This window comes from Ascaphus truei, chromosome 4, assembly GCF_040206685.1.
Source record: "Ascaphus truei isolate aAscTru1 chromosome 4, aAscTru1.hap1, whole genome shotgun sequence".
Classification (NCBI taxonomy): Eukaryota; Metazoa; Chordata; class Amphibia; order Anura; family Ascaphidae; genus Ascaphus; species Ascaphus truei.
In genome coordinates, this window is record NC_134486.1 from 254,766,160 (window position 1) to 254,781,381 (window position 15,222).

General features: G+C 40.7%; 1 protein-coding gene across 4 annotated transcripts in view; it reads left to right on the forward strand.

Moving 5' to 3' along the window:
- Window positions 1-15,222, forward strand: part of LAMA2 (laminin subunit alpha 2) — a 736,088-nt gene that overhangs the window by 664,717 nt on the left and 56,149 nt on the right. For all 4 annotated transcript variants that reach the window (XM_075597283.1, XM_075597284.1, XM_075597285.1 and 1 more), the window contains one exon: window positions 11,974-12,094. In XM_075597283.1, coding sequence (XP_075453398.1) covers window positions 11,974-12,094 — 121 coding nt within the window. The remainder of the gene's footprint in view (window positions 1-11,973; window positions 12,095-15,222) is intronic.

Below are 15,222 nucleotides of genomic sequence, written 5' to 3' on the forward strand. Positions count from 1 at the left end.
TAACATTCCTCCAAATAATTTAGGGAGACATGCCTGTGCTGAAAAAGGAGTACAAAAGAAAATGTGGACCGGGCGCTTCTAAAAAAATATGATAGTGAATAGTGAACTGTGTCAAATCCAAACAAAAATGTGATACCTATACATATAAAGGAAATACAAAAACTTCAGTAAGTGGAAAAAAAAACGTCACCTTCAACCACATGACAATGTGATATAAAGTGTAGTAATTGCTGCACTACACCCTTGTATGGGACTGTTCGCTGTCCCAGTAGTAGTATTCTTGTCTTCCAGGTAAGGGAGGAGCGCTCGTTCGTGATTGGTATATAAGAATTAACCAGAGAAGGATCTCTGACACGCTATACTATAGAAGAAGTCTATTGTGAGTGAAACCATTGCAGCATATATTAGATAGGACTTTGTTTCTACTGCTATTCTATTACTGGTTTCTTCTCTTTCTTCTTATATTCCAATCACGAACGAGCGCTCCTCCCTTACCTGGAAGACAAGAAAAAGGAGCACACCTGAAGTACCCGGCTGGGGGATATGCTAATTGCTATGCAAACTATAGTTAAATGAGTCCCATCCCGCAGGGCTTTTATTTATAAAGTATTAAATATTGTGCTTAATATGTTAAAATTAATTCATATTTTTCATTGGTACTTCTGACTGGTATGTGCACTGGTCTTGTCTATGTAATTAGTTTATATGAAACCTTTACATTATTTAAACTCCAATAATCCTTTGGATGAGTAAGGATAAAAAAAATAAGCCATAAAGCCTTCCAATTACAGTAAGTTGTTCAATCTTCTATTAGTCATAATCGGCCCCGAGAAGTGCAAAGTAATGATACCTTTCAATACACCATAAATAAAACTCTTTAGGCATGAAATAGTGTGCACAATTGTTTACAAATATTGTCTTCCTGTGCTGTCTCCATCTCTGTGTATTTGCTCGTGCTGTTTCTTTGTTACCATTTGTTTCAGTTCCTCCCCGTCTCTGTCTCCTCTGATGTGATGAATCTCTGTTCCAGAGCGGTCTTTCTGCCAGTTGCCATCAGCAACTACACTCCCCCCTCCTCTGGGGGGTTTGTTTGCATCTCTTCCTGCTTCTGGGGAGCAGGGCCGCAGACAGATTTCCCAGGGCCCAGGACTAGAGTTATGGCCGGCCCCCCACCCCCTACTCCCATGTTGGCAGTCTTGCAAGCCCCTTCTTTTTTCACCCCTCTTCCCATGTATTTCTCTCCCCTCCGTTTCACTCCTTCTCTTCCTCACTCACTCCCTATCTCCTCTCACTCTCCCCCCCCATCCATCAATTACCCCACACCTCACTCATTCCCTCCCCCTCACACAATCCCCCCACAAAATACATACTAAAAAAAAAACAGCCCCTCAAATAAAAAATCTGTGTATTTTAATATTTTCAACAAAAGACAAAGATACCCAATGCTACATCCAATGTGACAAAAGGCCTGGGGGGATTTAGTATGGGCCAGTTAAATATGGGCCCGGGGGCTATAATATACACACGTATATGTATGTATGTATTTATGTGTGTATGTGTGTATGTGTGTATGTGTGTATGTATGTATGTATGTACTGTATGTATGTGTGTATGTGTGTATGTGTGTATGTATAAATGTGTGTGTACGTACGTACGTATATATATATATCAATACAAAACATATAAAACCCACCCAAATGCATCTAAACAAAATACCCCAATGCATTTAATAAAGACCCCAATACATCTACAAAAGAGAACAATCCATTAAAAAAAATAAAACAATACATATTAACAAAAAACTCCCATATACATATAAAAAATACCCCAAGCCCCCCAATACATATAAAAATACCCCCAAGCCCCCCAATACATTTAAAAATACAGACTTACCTTGGGTCAGGCCAGGCCCGGTGTCTGCAGGGTCCGCTGGCTGGTGGGGCCCGACCAGCCAGCGCTGCAAATTTCCCCCGTCCTCTGGCCAGGACCTGCTGCCGGTCGCGGCCGGGCCCCGGCTCTCGGCTGCATGATAGCCTCTTCCTGTTCCTGTTAGCGTCCTTTGAGAATTCCTCTTTGCAAATATTCCGGGATTTAGCCCTGGTGACCCTAGCGCACAGGGAGAGCTGAGAGAGATCACTACAAGGGGGGGGGGTGAGAATGACAGAGGGGAGGGAGAATGACAGAGGGGGGAAGAAAATGTTAGGGAGATGGAGGAAGCGACTGACAGAGAGAGGGGTAGATAATGACAGAGAGGGAGGGAGATAATGACAGAGAGGGAGGGAGATAATGACAGAGAGGGAGGGAGATAATGACAGAGCAGGGGGAAGAGAATGACAAAGAGAGAGGGGGAGAGAATGACACAGAGAGGGGAAGATAATGAGAGAGAGAGACGGGGGAGAGAATTCAAAGAGGGGGTGATGAGAATGACAGAGAGGGAGGGAGGGAATGACAGGGGAAGAGAATGACACAGAGGGGGGGAATATAATTACAGAGAGGGGGGTGATGAGAATGAGAGAGGGGAGAAGAGAATGACAGGGAACGAGGGGGGGAGAGAATGACACACAGAGGGGCGGATACAGAGTATGCAGGGGGCTACCAGCCATATTAAAATGGAGTAGCTCTGGGGTCTGGTGACCAGTTGAGCCCCAGGAAAGCATGGGCAGGGGCCAGGGACCTGAATTAACTTTTATTATGCAGTTCCCTGGGCACCTTTCTGTCACATGGACCATATAGGGTGTTCTCACAATTACTGGCAAGAAACTTCTCTTGAAGAGGCTTTAGTAGCAGGTTCCCTCTAATGGAATGTCCCTTAAATAAAGAAACATTGTTACCTGCTTCTTGCATGGCCATCAAAATCCAACCCCCAATTGTGTTCTCCGTAGCCTGAATGAGGAACGGGAAGGGTATTTGAGAGATGTCTACCCTGTGTGGACCAGTTTGTTGTAAATAGGTACAGTAAACAAGCATTGTACTGCAAACAAATGAGGATCTTGTGAATCCAATCAAATTCCATGGGTGTTATGCACGTTGTTGAATTTAGTTCTACTTTTAAGGATGACATGGTAACCTCAAGAGGTCTGGCAGGGCTAATATACCCAAAAAATGCAATCCTACAAATGTCAATATTTAGCAGAATAGGATTAACAGCAGAATGACTGCAACACCTAGTCCAGGCTGGCATTAGACTAACTTTTCTATGTACATAATGGTCAATATATTGCCTATTATATACATAGATGATAAAATAGTACTTTAAATACATTACAGTAAACATTAACCCCTTAATAGCCCAAGTAGTTTCCATGACAAGCTGACCACAAAGGGTCACAAAGGGATTAATATAAACATTAAACTACACTACCTACCCCCCTTGGCCACCTTAGTGGCTAGTAATTCATTGCCAAGCAATAATTTACTAACCACTAAGGTAATGAAGGGGTTAACCCCTCCCACCACCACCCTGAGCGGCCTAACCACCCACCCCGTGGACAACTTCTCCCATCAATCCCCCCTCCTGCCCTCCCCCCCCAATATGTAATGGGCTATTAGCCAAATGTGGGTAATATCTTATATTTACTATGGTCTGTTAAGATTAAAGCCAGGACATAACATCATGGTATTTCAGCCATAGAATAACCTGGCATTAATCCCCTATTTCAGGGTCTTGATGGGAAAAAATGGCAAGAATTAAATAACGACACATTATTTGAAGTTAATGCAGCAATCTAGTCCAGTGTGAGCAAGGCTTTTTTGGAATTTGTGGGGATTTATTATTTTTCAGCACCCCAATCAGAGAGATTTCACCTTTACAGCTTTTAGCATGTTCCTTCAAACAAGTATTTTTTAATTTTAGTTTTTTTAATTTGGCAATAATGCTTTTTTTAGGAAAAAAAGAGCTTTTGCAGAGGAATCCACAGAACTAGAGCAGCTGTTAGGGCTGGATTAATAATTCCTGTCAATGAAGTCCTCCTCTGAGTAACAGAGTTATGTACTGTAGTGCAAACCTCCTCCTCGTGCGATCTCTATGCATTTTTTGAAGAAAGGTAGTGGACAGGGAGGAATTCCAAGGTGAAACCCCAATGGAATCAATTACAATAACTGATACTGTGCCCTCCATGATACAACAGCAAAAATGATTTGAGTGTGATCAGATGCGTCCAACCCCAATAATGTGATCATGAACGTCAGCAGCTTGGCTGCAGTGTGTTCACACCAGCACCTCTACAGAAAGCCTGCCTGTTGCACCAGCTGTCGCTAGTTGGCAAGCCTGCAAGAAGTACAACATATGTATACTGTAACATAAATGCAATTTCATTATACAGATGAAGTATAAAATGGGAAAATTAATACATTCTCGGATTTTAATAAAAGACACAGCACTCATTTAAGTCATTTTAATGCAGAACATTACAAATACAAATCCTGATTACAGCCAACATTGTTCAATCAGTTGTATACTGTAACAGTCAATAAAGTTGTATACACTTTTATTTCATCTGAATGTAAAGAAAACCCATACATTTTGACTAATTTATCTCCACAATATATATCAGCATATAATTATTTAAAAAAATGGATTGCATCCTTATCAAAATAATGTTTATGTTGCAGAAAAAACCTTGGTTTTTAGATATATCTGCAAACATTTGTAAGATATTTGCAGATGTCTAAGATGCCAACACATTACACAGACAATGGTTTGCACCTATTGCCATACTGTATATGGATTTTCAGTTACCGTATTGTCATTTTAGAGACATCCATATCTGCAGGTAATCATTTAATAATTGACTGAATCCCAAATGTTCTTGCACTAAAAACATCTGTACTATTCTGTATTACACTGTACATCTGCAAATGAAAAGCAGATGTGAAGAAATATTTCAAATTGACGAACAAATATGTACCACACATAGATGACTCTTGAAAGTGCAGGAGGCACATACATGTAGGGTACATTCATCCAAAATATGAGAAACAAATTATACATCTGCAGTTATATAACTATGAAATACACTAGGGAAACACTATATTTCATACAGAGTTGTAGGATGTGTGTAAACCTACTAGGGCAAAGATGCATAACACAGAATGAAATCTTGGGCAAAACAAAATTTGAAACACCATCAATTTGTGGATTATCATCAAATTGTGCTCATATTATCAAACTTCAGTTAAACATGTTAATGTCTGGCCAATTTAATAAATAAGCCAAGTTTCCACTGACAGTCGAGGCACCAGAAATGAAGTTGTCCAGAAAGGCAGCTATTGTCTGTCACAACGATCGAGTCTTGAAGTCAAACAAGAATGTAAATACTGAATATCCCCTCAACTCTCACAATATTGCGACTTGAAAAGAAATATGTTAATATAATATCACAAGCGGAAAAACCCTTCCATGTAACAATGACAATCTCATTTGCAACAAAGGGGCCTATGCTATAAGCGCCGATAAGCCACTTATTAAGGCCTTTTCGTCAAAAACGCCTACAGCTATTCAGTAATCCCTGATAAATCGCAGATAAAAGTACTTTTCGGCATTTTGTTTTTTGCAGAGAAAAAAAAATCACCAAACAAGCCACTTATCAGCAAGTTTTCACATTCATGCAATTCTAGTTGCCTCAAGTAGGTTATCGGGGCTAATCAAGGCTCTAGAATGGCCATTTCCTCTCAAAATCCTCTCACCAGGAAAAGTGCCATGAGGGTGGTGAGAAGCTACCGAGAAGTGCCAAGAATGGACAGAAACAAAAATGCATTTTCCTGCCTCGGATTGATGCCGGGAGGCTCCGGAGCTGATACACATTAATATCAGCACCGGAGTCACCCGGCATGAATCAGATGCATGAAAAATGCATTTTCAGGCAACTTCATTTCTTTAGCGGCTAACCGCTAAGCCAATGAAGGGGTTAAGGAACAACAGCAGGTTTATTGGGGGCAGTGGGGGTGAGTGAAGGGGGTACTTGGCCCTTCACTCACCCTCTCTGCCCCCAATAAACATTACAATATGTACTAAGCACCAATACATAACCCACCCCCTGTACCCCCACATAAAAGCATTTTTTATGCACAGGATTGATACTAGAGGCCGGCAGGGGTCCTCGGGTGGTCCCCACGGGTGTTCGGTGGGCCCATGGGGGTTTCCAGTTGGTCCACGCAGGTGTCCGGGGACCTCCAGGTGATACCCGCGGGTGTCCGGTTGGTCCCTGTGGGTGTCTAAGGGGTCCCCGCTGGCCTGTGGTACCAATCCTGTTCCAAACAAATTAAAAGTGCAATACATGGATATAAATACCCCCCACCCCAATGCATACTGTACAGTAATAGGCAAAATTACTATTATCCATATATGGATAATAGTGCATTTGCCCATTTAAAATAAAACATCAACCAGCAGCATAAAGCAAATAAAACTTGCACTCACCCCTGCCTGCATGAAGAGCATCCTCACCCTCATCACCCATCCATGTCCTCCATTGCCAGAAACAATATAATAAAAAATACAATCTAATGTTCCTTAACCCCTTAACCACCATAGCGGTTATTAACCGCTATAGTAATTAATGGGTTAATCCACCCTCCCCCGCAACCCACCAGGGAGAACTAACCACCCACCCGGGCCCACTATACCCACCCTGTATCCATTGATTGGTACAGTGGTATATCATGCCCATATAATATGGGCATAAGCCACTATAGCAGTCAATGGGCAACCTAATCAAAAAGCATGAAGGCCAAAAATACACAGTAATAAAATATATACACAAGCACCTAAACACCCCAACAATAATATAAAACATAAGAATACAATTCAATAAACACCTAGCCAAGCAAACTATTCAAGAAATAAAACCACTAGCCAAACAAGCAATTCAATACATAAAAGCACTAGCCAACAAATCAATTACTTAATTTAAACCACTAGCCAACGAATCAATGAATTAATAAAACCACTAGCTAATACATCAATTGAAACCAGTAGCCAAGAAAAGAAATTATTAATTAAAAACTATAAACAATCGGAAAATGTAAAAAAAGCAAGCCATCCAAATTACATACAATTTAAGTCAAACAATAAACAGAAAAAGATAAAACAATAATCAATAGAAAAAAAGCATTTGCCAAAAAATGCATTGGCTGTCACTGTATTTATCTGTAACTTAAACGGGCACAGATTAATACAGTATCAGTCAATGGGCAATGAAAAACATAAAAATAAAAAAATACAATCAAAAAACATGTAAAAAATAAAATTACATACATTCAATATTTTTCTTACCTTTAGAAGCATTGGCCTTCCGAATCTCTGCGTTTCTGCAAGCTCTCGTACCGCGACGTCATCAAAGTCAATCCAACGCCATCCATCTTGTAGATCCAGAATAGGTAACAATATTCTTCTTTACACCGTTACATTAAAAACACTTGATCACTGGCGAGATTTGCGCAGGGAGAGGCGGCTCTCTGCTGCTGAAAGAAATTGCGGGGTAAGGCCTTTTCAGAGATGCGATCATCAAGCCACTGGCTACTCACCATTTTTGTGAATTTTTCGATCACAGGTAATCGAGGCTTTCTTAATACTGTGATAGCAATGCTGTCAAAACTGGCGGTGTAAACGGCACAGCGAAATTTTTTAGCGGAGCTTATAGCATGGGCCCCAAAGTGTCCCAAAGATATAAAACAGAAAACGACACATAAAACTCATTATTCTCAAGAAGGATATAATATATTAACAGTTACTGTATACTAACATTGTGTATACTGTGGAAAACCAATGAAAAACCTATTGTGCAATGAATAATAATTGTCAATGCCACCTAGATGTCAGAGTAAATTTGCTGGTTGTTGTTGTACAGTGCTGTTTGTTACTGTGCTTACCAATTTATTTTCATTTTAACCGCTTCATTTCTCTGAAACGGCTCAAGAAAATTGTCTGAAAATGTAGATCACATTGAAAAATAATACATTTAACGTTTTGAAGAATCTCAAGAATTTTGAAGAATCTCAAGAATCAGATTGATGAAATGTACCATTTATTTATTTTGATCACTTAAAACAAAACAAAAGATGAAGTGTAAATTGAGAGCTGCACCGATTTGTTTGAAACTTCTGGCAGAACTACGGTGTTAGAATGTCAGAAAGGTACGATTGGTCGTGCACGCCTACTAAGCCCGCAGCCTAACAGAGTTCAGAAAACCACATTGTTGCGATTTTTGGTTGCACACATGTTTCACCAGAGACAATTATCTGAAGCAATCCTGGCAACACTACTCTACCTGTTTCTCTCATGTGTCTAAATAGAGCAGCTAACTAAAGATACAATTATTTGTATCACTTGAACACTGATAATCTAGGGACCTTGTGTCCCTTACAGTGTGAACTGATATCTAAGATCAGATGTGAGGTGGTGTGGGTACTACCAAACCATTAACTGTGATCCTACAAATTCACAGACAATACTCTCGAGCTGCTTCTAAATTAAGTCTACACTAGATTGCAGGCTATTACTGACACTATTAGCAATTTAAGCCTATCATTCACCTAGTACAGGATTATTCCCTGCACTAAAGCTACAGTCCTTGTACTGGTTACACGTTTTAAACCCCAATTTTATTAATAATTAAATAATTTTGATAGATGTGTTATTATTAATATTGTATTTATAGTTCTACAGTATCCTTTATTTTATAATATAAATATTAAAAGTTAATTTTTATTCAAATTGCATTCTACTTATAATTGATTGAGTGCAGTACACCGTGCCTTTTTTTCCTCCTGGGTTGTTCTTTGTGGAGAGAGAACACACAAACAAAAAGATGGAAAAAAACACACACTCAATGTGTCCACAAAGTCTTGATCACTTCGCTTGCTTGCACATCCAGTTACAGCTTACATTTACAGATGCAGCAAGACTTACTGTCACCAGCGCAATAGCTGAAAAAACAAACAGCCGCGGCACTGGGGACACTGTCTGCCATGATCACCTACAGCGTAAAGCCATCCTGGCCACGATCGTCATGGTCGTGGGATCACGCGCGGCATCAGTAAGACAAACTATACGTTTTGCTACATCTGTATATCATTCTTGTCTATAGTTTAAAATATATTTATAGTTTCCCAGAAAAACTACTGTATGTTAACTGACAGATGTAGCCTGATTAACTTTCCCCGCATGCAGGGATTGCTTCTCTGGTTGTGAGAAGAGCTCAGCTTTTTCGGGGCCTAGGACTAAAGTTTCCACTGGTGCCCCCTGTGTCAGCAGCCCTGTGTCCTCTCATTCCACATACTTCCTTGCTCTTTCAGTCTTGTCTATTCCCCCCCTCCCTTCCCATGTATTTCTCTCCCCCCACTCACTCTTACTCCCCCCTCTATCACTTTCCCCTCTTTCTTACTCTTTCCCTCTCTCACTCTTCCTTACCCCTCTCACTCTATCCCCCTTTCTCTCATTCTTCCCCCTCTCTCACTCTTCCTCACCTCTCTCACTCTATCCCCCTTTCTCTCATTCTTCACCCTCTCTCACTCTTCCTCACCTCTCTCACTCTATCCCCCTTTCTCTCATTCTTCCCCCTCTCTCACTCTTCCTCACCTCTCTCACTCTATCCCCCTTTCTTTCACTCTTTTTGTTCTTAGCTTGGTGGTAAATGATTCTGAATTCTATAAATCCAAATGCAATCTTTATACATTTCTCTTAGCCAGTGTATAGCCATGAAGAGATCCTCGCAGGGAGGATCCCTCCTGCGAGGATCCCTTCATGGCTATACACTACCTATGATGGATGCACGCCTGTGGAGCCCGTACACATTCAAACTGTGAGTTATCTCTTGGAAGTTTCACCAAATGTGCTCCTCACCCTGTGTTTGCCTATATACTCTAGGTAGTTTCTTAGTGTGGTGGCAAAAAGGTCTGACTCACCCCGTGGGTTTAATGTCTCTCCCTAGTACACCATAAATCGCACTATTAGATCCATGCCACATTATGGCAACTACCATTATATGAGTTAGTGGCTAATATCATTGCAAGGTGTGTTATATGCTTGTAGAGGATAACAATCTTGCACAAATTCTTGTGAATATACTTCAATGAAGGTTTTAAGAATAAAAGGGGCTCACACCAAGGGACAAGAAGAAGATATATATCTGCTACCTGTTCAAGTTCTTGTCGCACTGATATTTGGACTGTATGTCTGCTGATTTCTTTTAGCCAGTCTAAAAACATAGCAATCACCTGTTTTTCTCACTGTCAGCTCAATTTTCTTAGTCAATTATCAACATTAGAAATGTAATTTGATTTAAAAGAACCTCTTTGTTCTGTCACTAAGTAACTTTAGTTAATCCTATGTTCCTTATCTATAAAATCCATCTATACTGTATTGTAATTTACTACTATCTATTTAACTAACCTTTGATTCCAAACTCTTGTAACTCAATAGACAAACATTTCTACACCTGCCTGTCTTCAGACTAATTTATCTTCTTATCTTTGCAGAGGCGTCTTATCATTTTCCAATATCATTTCTAACTTAATACTAAATTACTTATTTTAACTAGTTACATGCTGAATATGTGTATATAGCATAATTAATATTTAGGTTTGAAATCATCCTATCTTCACCCATACAATTTCCCCCCTCCCCACCACAATATCCACACAATTCCTCCCCTCTCCCCCACAATACCCACACAATTACGCCCTCGCCTCCACAATAACAACACAATTACCCTCTCCCTCCATGATACCGACACAATTTCCCCATCACTGCCACAATACCCATGCAATTCCCCCCTCTCCCCACAATATCCACACAATTCCCCACACACATGCACAATTCCCCCTCCCACAATATCCACATCCACACAATCCCATACAATTCTCATACAATTATCCCACAAAAAACACACTTTACCGTGGGGTGGGGAGGCCTCCAGTGCTGGTGTGGACCAGGCAGGGGGAAGAGGCCTTTAGCAGTGCTGGGGCCCAGCAGCCAATCACAGAAGTCAGGCCCGACCTCTTGTGAGGCCTAACATCCAGCGCCGACATGGGGTTCCCCCCCTGGCTGCCGGGCCCAGGAGAATCATCCCAGTGTCTCCCCCTGGCATTGGTCTAGTGAAATCTGTGTTTTGTTTTAAAAAGGCGCCAGTGCAGCTGTCTGTATTTGTACCTTCCCCAGAGCCATGAGAAATAGCTTTTAGTTCCACTGCTAAAGTGTTTTAACTTTGTTTATCTCATTCAGAAAATGTAAAAGTTTCTAGGAATTTCAGTTTTCCACAAATATTACAGTTTTGAGTGTGGATTATTTAATATAAATGCATTTTCATTATCAGAAATCCTTCACTAGTCCTCTGTTTATATTGAATACATTTTGTACCACTCTCCCGAAGTGGACCTAATTCCACTGATGGTAACATTAATTCAATGAGAATAGTGTTGTGGGTAGAACTGTGCAAAAACAATTGCTTCCTGAGAAATTACTGTATAGTGAAACAGTTCATGATTTTGTATGCCTTTCAAGAAATTAACACTTGAACCCCCAAGTCCAATGGTGGTAGTCAAGTTGTACATGTTATTCCATCATGCATAATAACTAATTAAACCGTAGGGGTGCATACGATATAATGCATATGGCATGTTCTCTCTTGCACTCCCAGGCATTAATAAATAAAATACTAAATAATGCCTTAAGACTATGGATTCTACTGTATGTGGGATATATGCAAATACCTCAGTGGCCATTTGTAATGCAGGCAACTTTAGATGCCAATATCTTCAAAATATATATTTTTTTAAACACTAAAAGGTGTTTGTTTGTTTTATTTATACAAAAGATGTATTGCTGCATTAAATCTATTATGTACATTATGTGTTACAATAAATCTGATAATTTGGCTTAACATATACCAATAAACAAGTGTTTGTCTCTACTAGGAAGTTAATGAAAGTCCTTTATAATAAAACTTTCTAAAACTTTCTCCCTTTCCTCCACAGGCCAGATGTTAATTTAAAGAAATATGCAGGCTGTCTGAAAGATATTGAAGTCTCCCAAACAGCATACAGCCTTCTTAGCAGCTCTGATTATATAGGATTAACCAAAGGATGTGCACTTGAGGTTCGTCTCTTTTTTTGTCTGCCAATGACTTTCTGATTGGATATAATCTGCATCATTAATATATTCACATAATTTTCTGTTTAAGTGATGGTTATTGTCTATTCAATATTCAAATGTGTATTAAGGATAATACTGTGTATCTTACTGCTCTATGAAATCTAGAATTATTTATAATATTATCAAAGTGTTAATAGATTGAATAAGAGTGATCGCTCCTTCTCCACTTGATAGTCAAAAAGAAGTGACCTGCCTGAGAGTATGCAGATACTTATTACATTAGCTGCTAGTGACCAAAGGGGCAGCCTGGCTTAGTTTATTAAAGGTCAAGCCTACTGGTTGCCCCTACCTGTCAAGATGGCAAAACATGTATAGGGTCAGTGTAGCCATCTCAGTGCAGCCATCACTGTTTCTATGTTTCCCCCCAGTCAGATAAATGTAAGAAACAGTTTATTAAGTGTTTGTGTTGACTGTGTATTTTTTGTGGGATTCATTGTACAGCAGCGGCAGCTCTTATTCGAGCAAATGCCGCTGGCTGAATGAGGCTGGGAAGCGGGTAGCCGCGGCGCGTGGTGGCGCACTGTGACGTCACGGTCACAAGCGCGCCCGGCTTCCCCGTCTTCCCCGGCTTCCCCAGGCTTCCCCGACACCCCTGGAGTTCAAATCTAGGTAAGCGGGGGTGCGGGGAAGCAGAGGGGCAGAGTAGAAGCCGGGTTCGGGGTGTCTTTGGGGGGGTAATTGCGCGCGATGTGGAGGGGGGGTGCGTGGGGGAAACGCGGCGGCGCGCGTTTCTGACTGGCGGCAGCTGGGGTAGATCCCGGCATGCCGCCGGCATTTACTTTAATAAAGTATGTCGCTACTGTATGTTGGACCCGTGATTTGCTAAGCAAGGCCAGCATACAATGAGTCCAAAGACTGTCCATTATATTGGACCAGGTGTAGTGCTGTGAGACAAAGGGGAGTGGTTTAGGATGCGCCCACCTTCTGGGAGAGTACAGTACATGCTTCAAAGTTGGAGTATTGTTCTCTCCCCAGCAGTGAGGCATGTCGTACTGTGGGAGGTATGGAGCTGAAATCAGTGAGCGATGCCTGGGTCCTATGCCTAGCTAGGTCCTAGGGCTCCTATTGGCCAGTTCATATTCCCTCTCCCTGAGGCCCAGCCCCTTGGGCCATCCTACAGCACTGTAATATCTCCCAGTTCTGATTGGTATATCTCAGATGAGCCCTCTCTCTCTGATTGGCTAAGCAAAGACAATCTTTGCTAATTGGTTGACACCCAATTGTCCATGCTTTCAGATTGAGGCTGGAGTTCTATGTAAGTCAATGCCGGTTAAAGTCCTACAGTCATGCGTGGTTGGTGTCGGTGTCAACAGACCAACTGGCAATACGAATAGTGACTGAGAGGCAATGAACCCTTGTAACTGGTATATCCTGAGGTGGTCAGATCAGGGGGACAACTTAGGTAAGGTTGCCCTGGCAGCGCCCAGCACAGAGTAAGCTCAGTAAGGGCAGTTAAAATGTGGAATTCATTACTCATGGAGACTGTGATGGCAGATACAATAGATTTGTTCAAAAAAAGGTTGGACATCTTTTTAGATAGGAAAGGTCTACAGGGATATACCAAATAAGTACATGGGAAATATGTTGATCCAGGGATTAATCTGATTGCCAATTCTTGGAGTCAGGAAGGAATTTATTTTTCCCTTTATGAGACATCATTGGATTATATGACTCTGGGGTTTTTTGTTTGCCTTCCTCTGGATCAATAAGTAAGTATAGATAAAGGATAAATGATCTGTTGTCTAAATTTAGCCTACTGTAGGTTGAACTTGATGGACGTACGTCTTTTTTCAACCTCATCTACTATGTAACTATGTAACAAAGAACCCAGCGCAGCATCCAAGGATCTGCAGGTCACTCTCACTTTTGCTATTGTATTGTATTGTATGTCTTTATTTATATAGCGCCATTAATGTACATAGCGCTTCACAGTAGTAATAGTAGTGGTAATCAAATAAATAACAGATAATATAAATAACAGATCATGGGAATAAGTGCTTTAGACATCAAAGTAACATTAAGGAAGAGGAGTCCCTGCCCCGAGGAGCTTACAGTCTAATGTGAGTGTTTATGACTCAATTATCAGAAAAAGACTGAACAAGAATGGTGTTCATGAAAGGATAGCCAGGAGGATACCACTGCTCTCTAAAAAGAACATTGCTGCCCATCTGAAATTCGCCAAAATGCACATAGATGATCCACAAGACTTCAGGAATAATGTCCTCTGGACAGACGAATCAACGGTAGAACCTTTTGGCCTCAATGAGAAACTTTGTTTGGATGAAAACCAAACACTGCGTTCGAACAGCAGAACTTCATCCTAACCATCAAGCATGGTGGTGGGAGTGTGATGGTTTGGGGCTACTTTGCTGCCTCAGTAACTGGACGACTTGCCATCATTGACACAACCATGAATTCTGCATTGTATCAGAAGATTCAAGAGGAGAATGTTAGGCCATCCGTCCGTGATGAAGCTGAAGCGAGTCATGCAGCAAGACAATGATTCTAAACATACAAGCAGATCTATAAAAGAATAGCAGAAGACGAAACATTTCCACATTTTAGAATTGCCTACTCAAAGTCAAGACCTAAACCCCATCGAAATGTTGTGGCAGGACCTGAAATCGAGCTGTCCATGCAAGGAAGCCTTCAAATGTCAATGAGCTGAAGCAGTTCTGTAAGGAGGAATGGGCCAAAATTCTTAAAAACCGATGTAATGGACTAACCACCAGTTACAGGAAATGCTTAGTTGAAGTTAGTGAAAAAACAAATATAGTGCGTTCTAAACTATATTGTCAGTGATATAATGAATATTAAAGTGAACGATATACAAAATGTAAATCAAAACAAAATATTAGTGTGTCAATCAATTACAAAATGTGATAGGAAAAACGTCCCTTAGATGAAAGAGAGTTGCTGCTGATCAGGATCTGAGAATAGAAAAAGAAGTCAAGCGCAAACTCTCGTAGTGCATTACCAATATAATTATTTAGTGAATAGAAGGTAATATATCCATGTACAGCAAATACATGATTTTAAAACATTGAAGTATAAAGACGTCAGGAATCGCC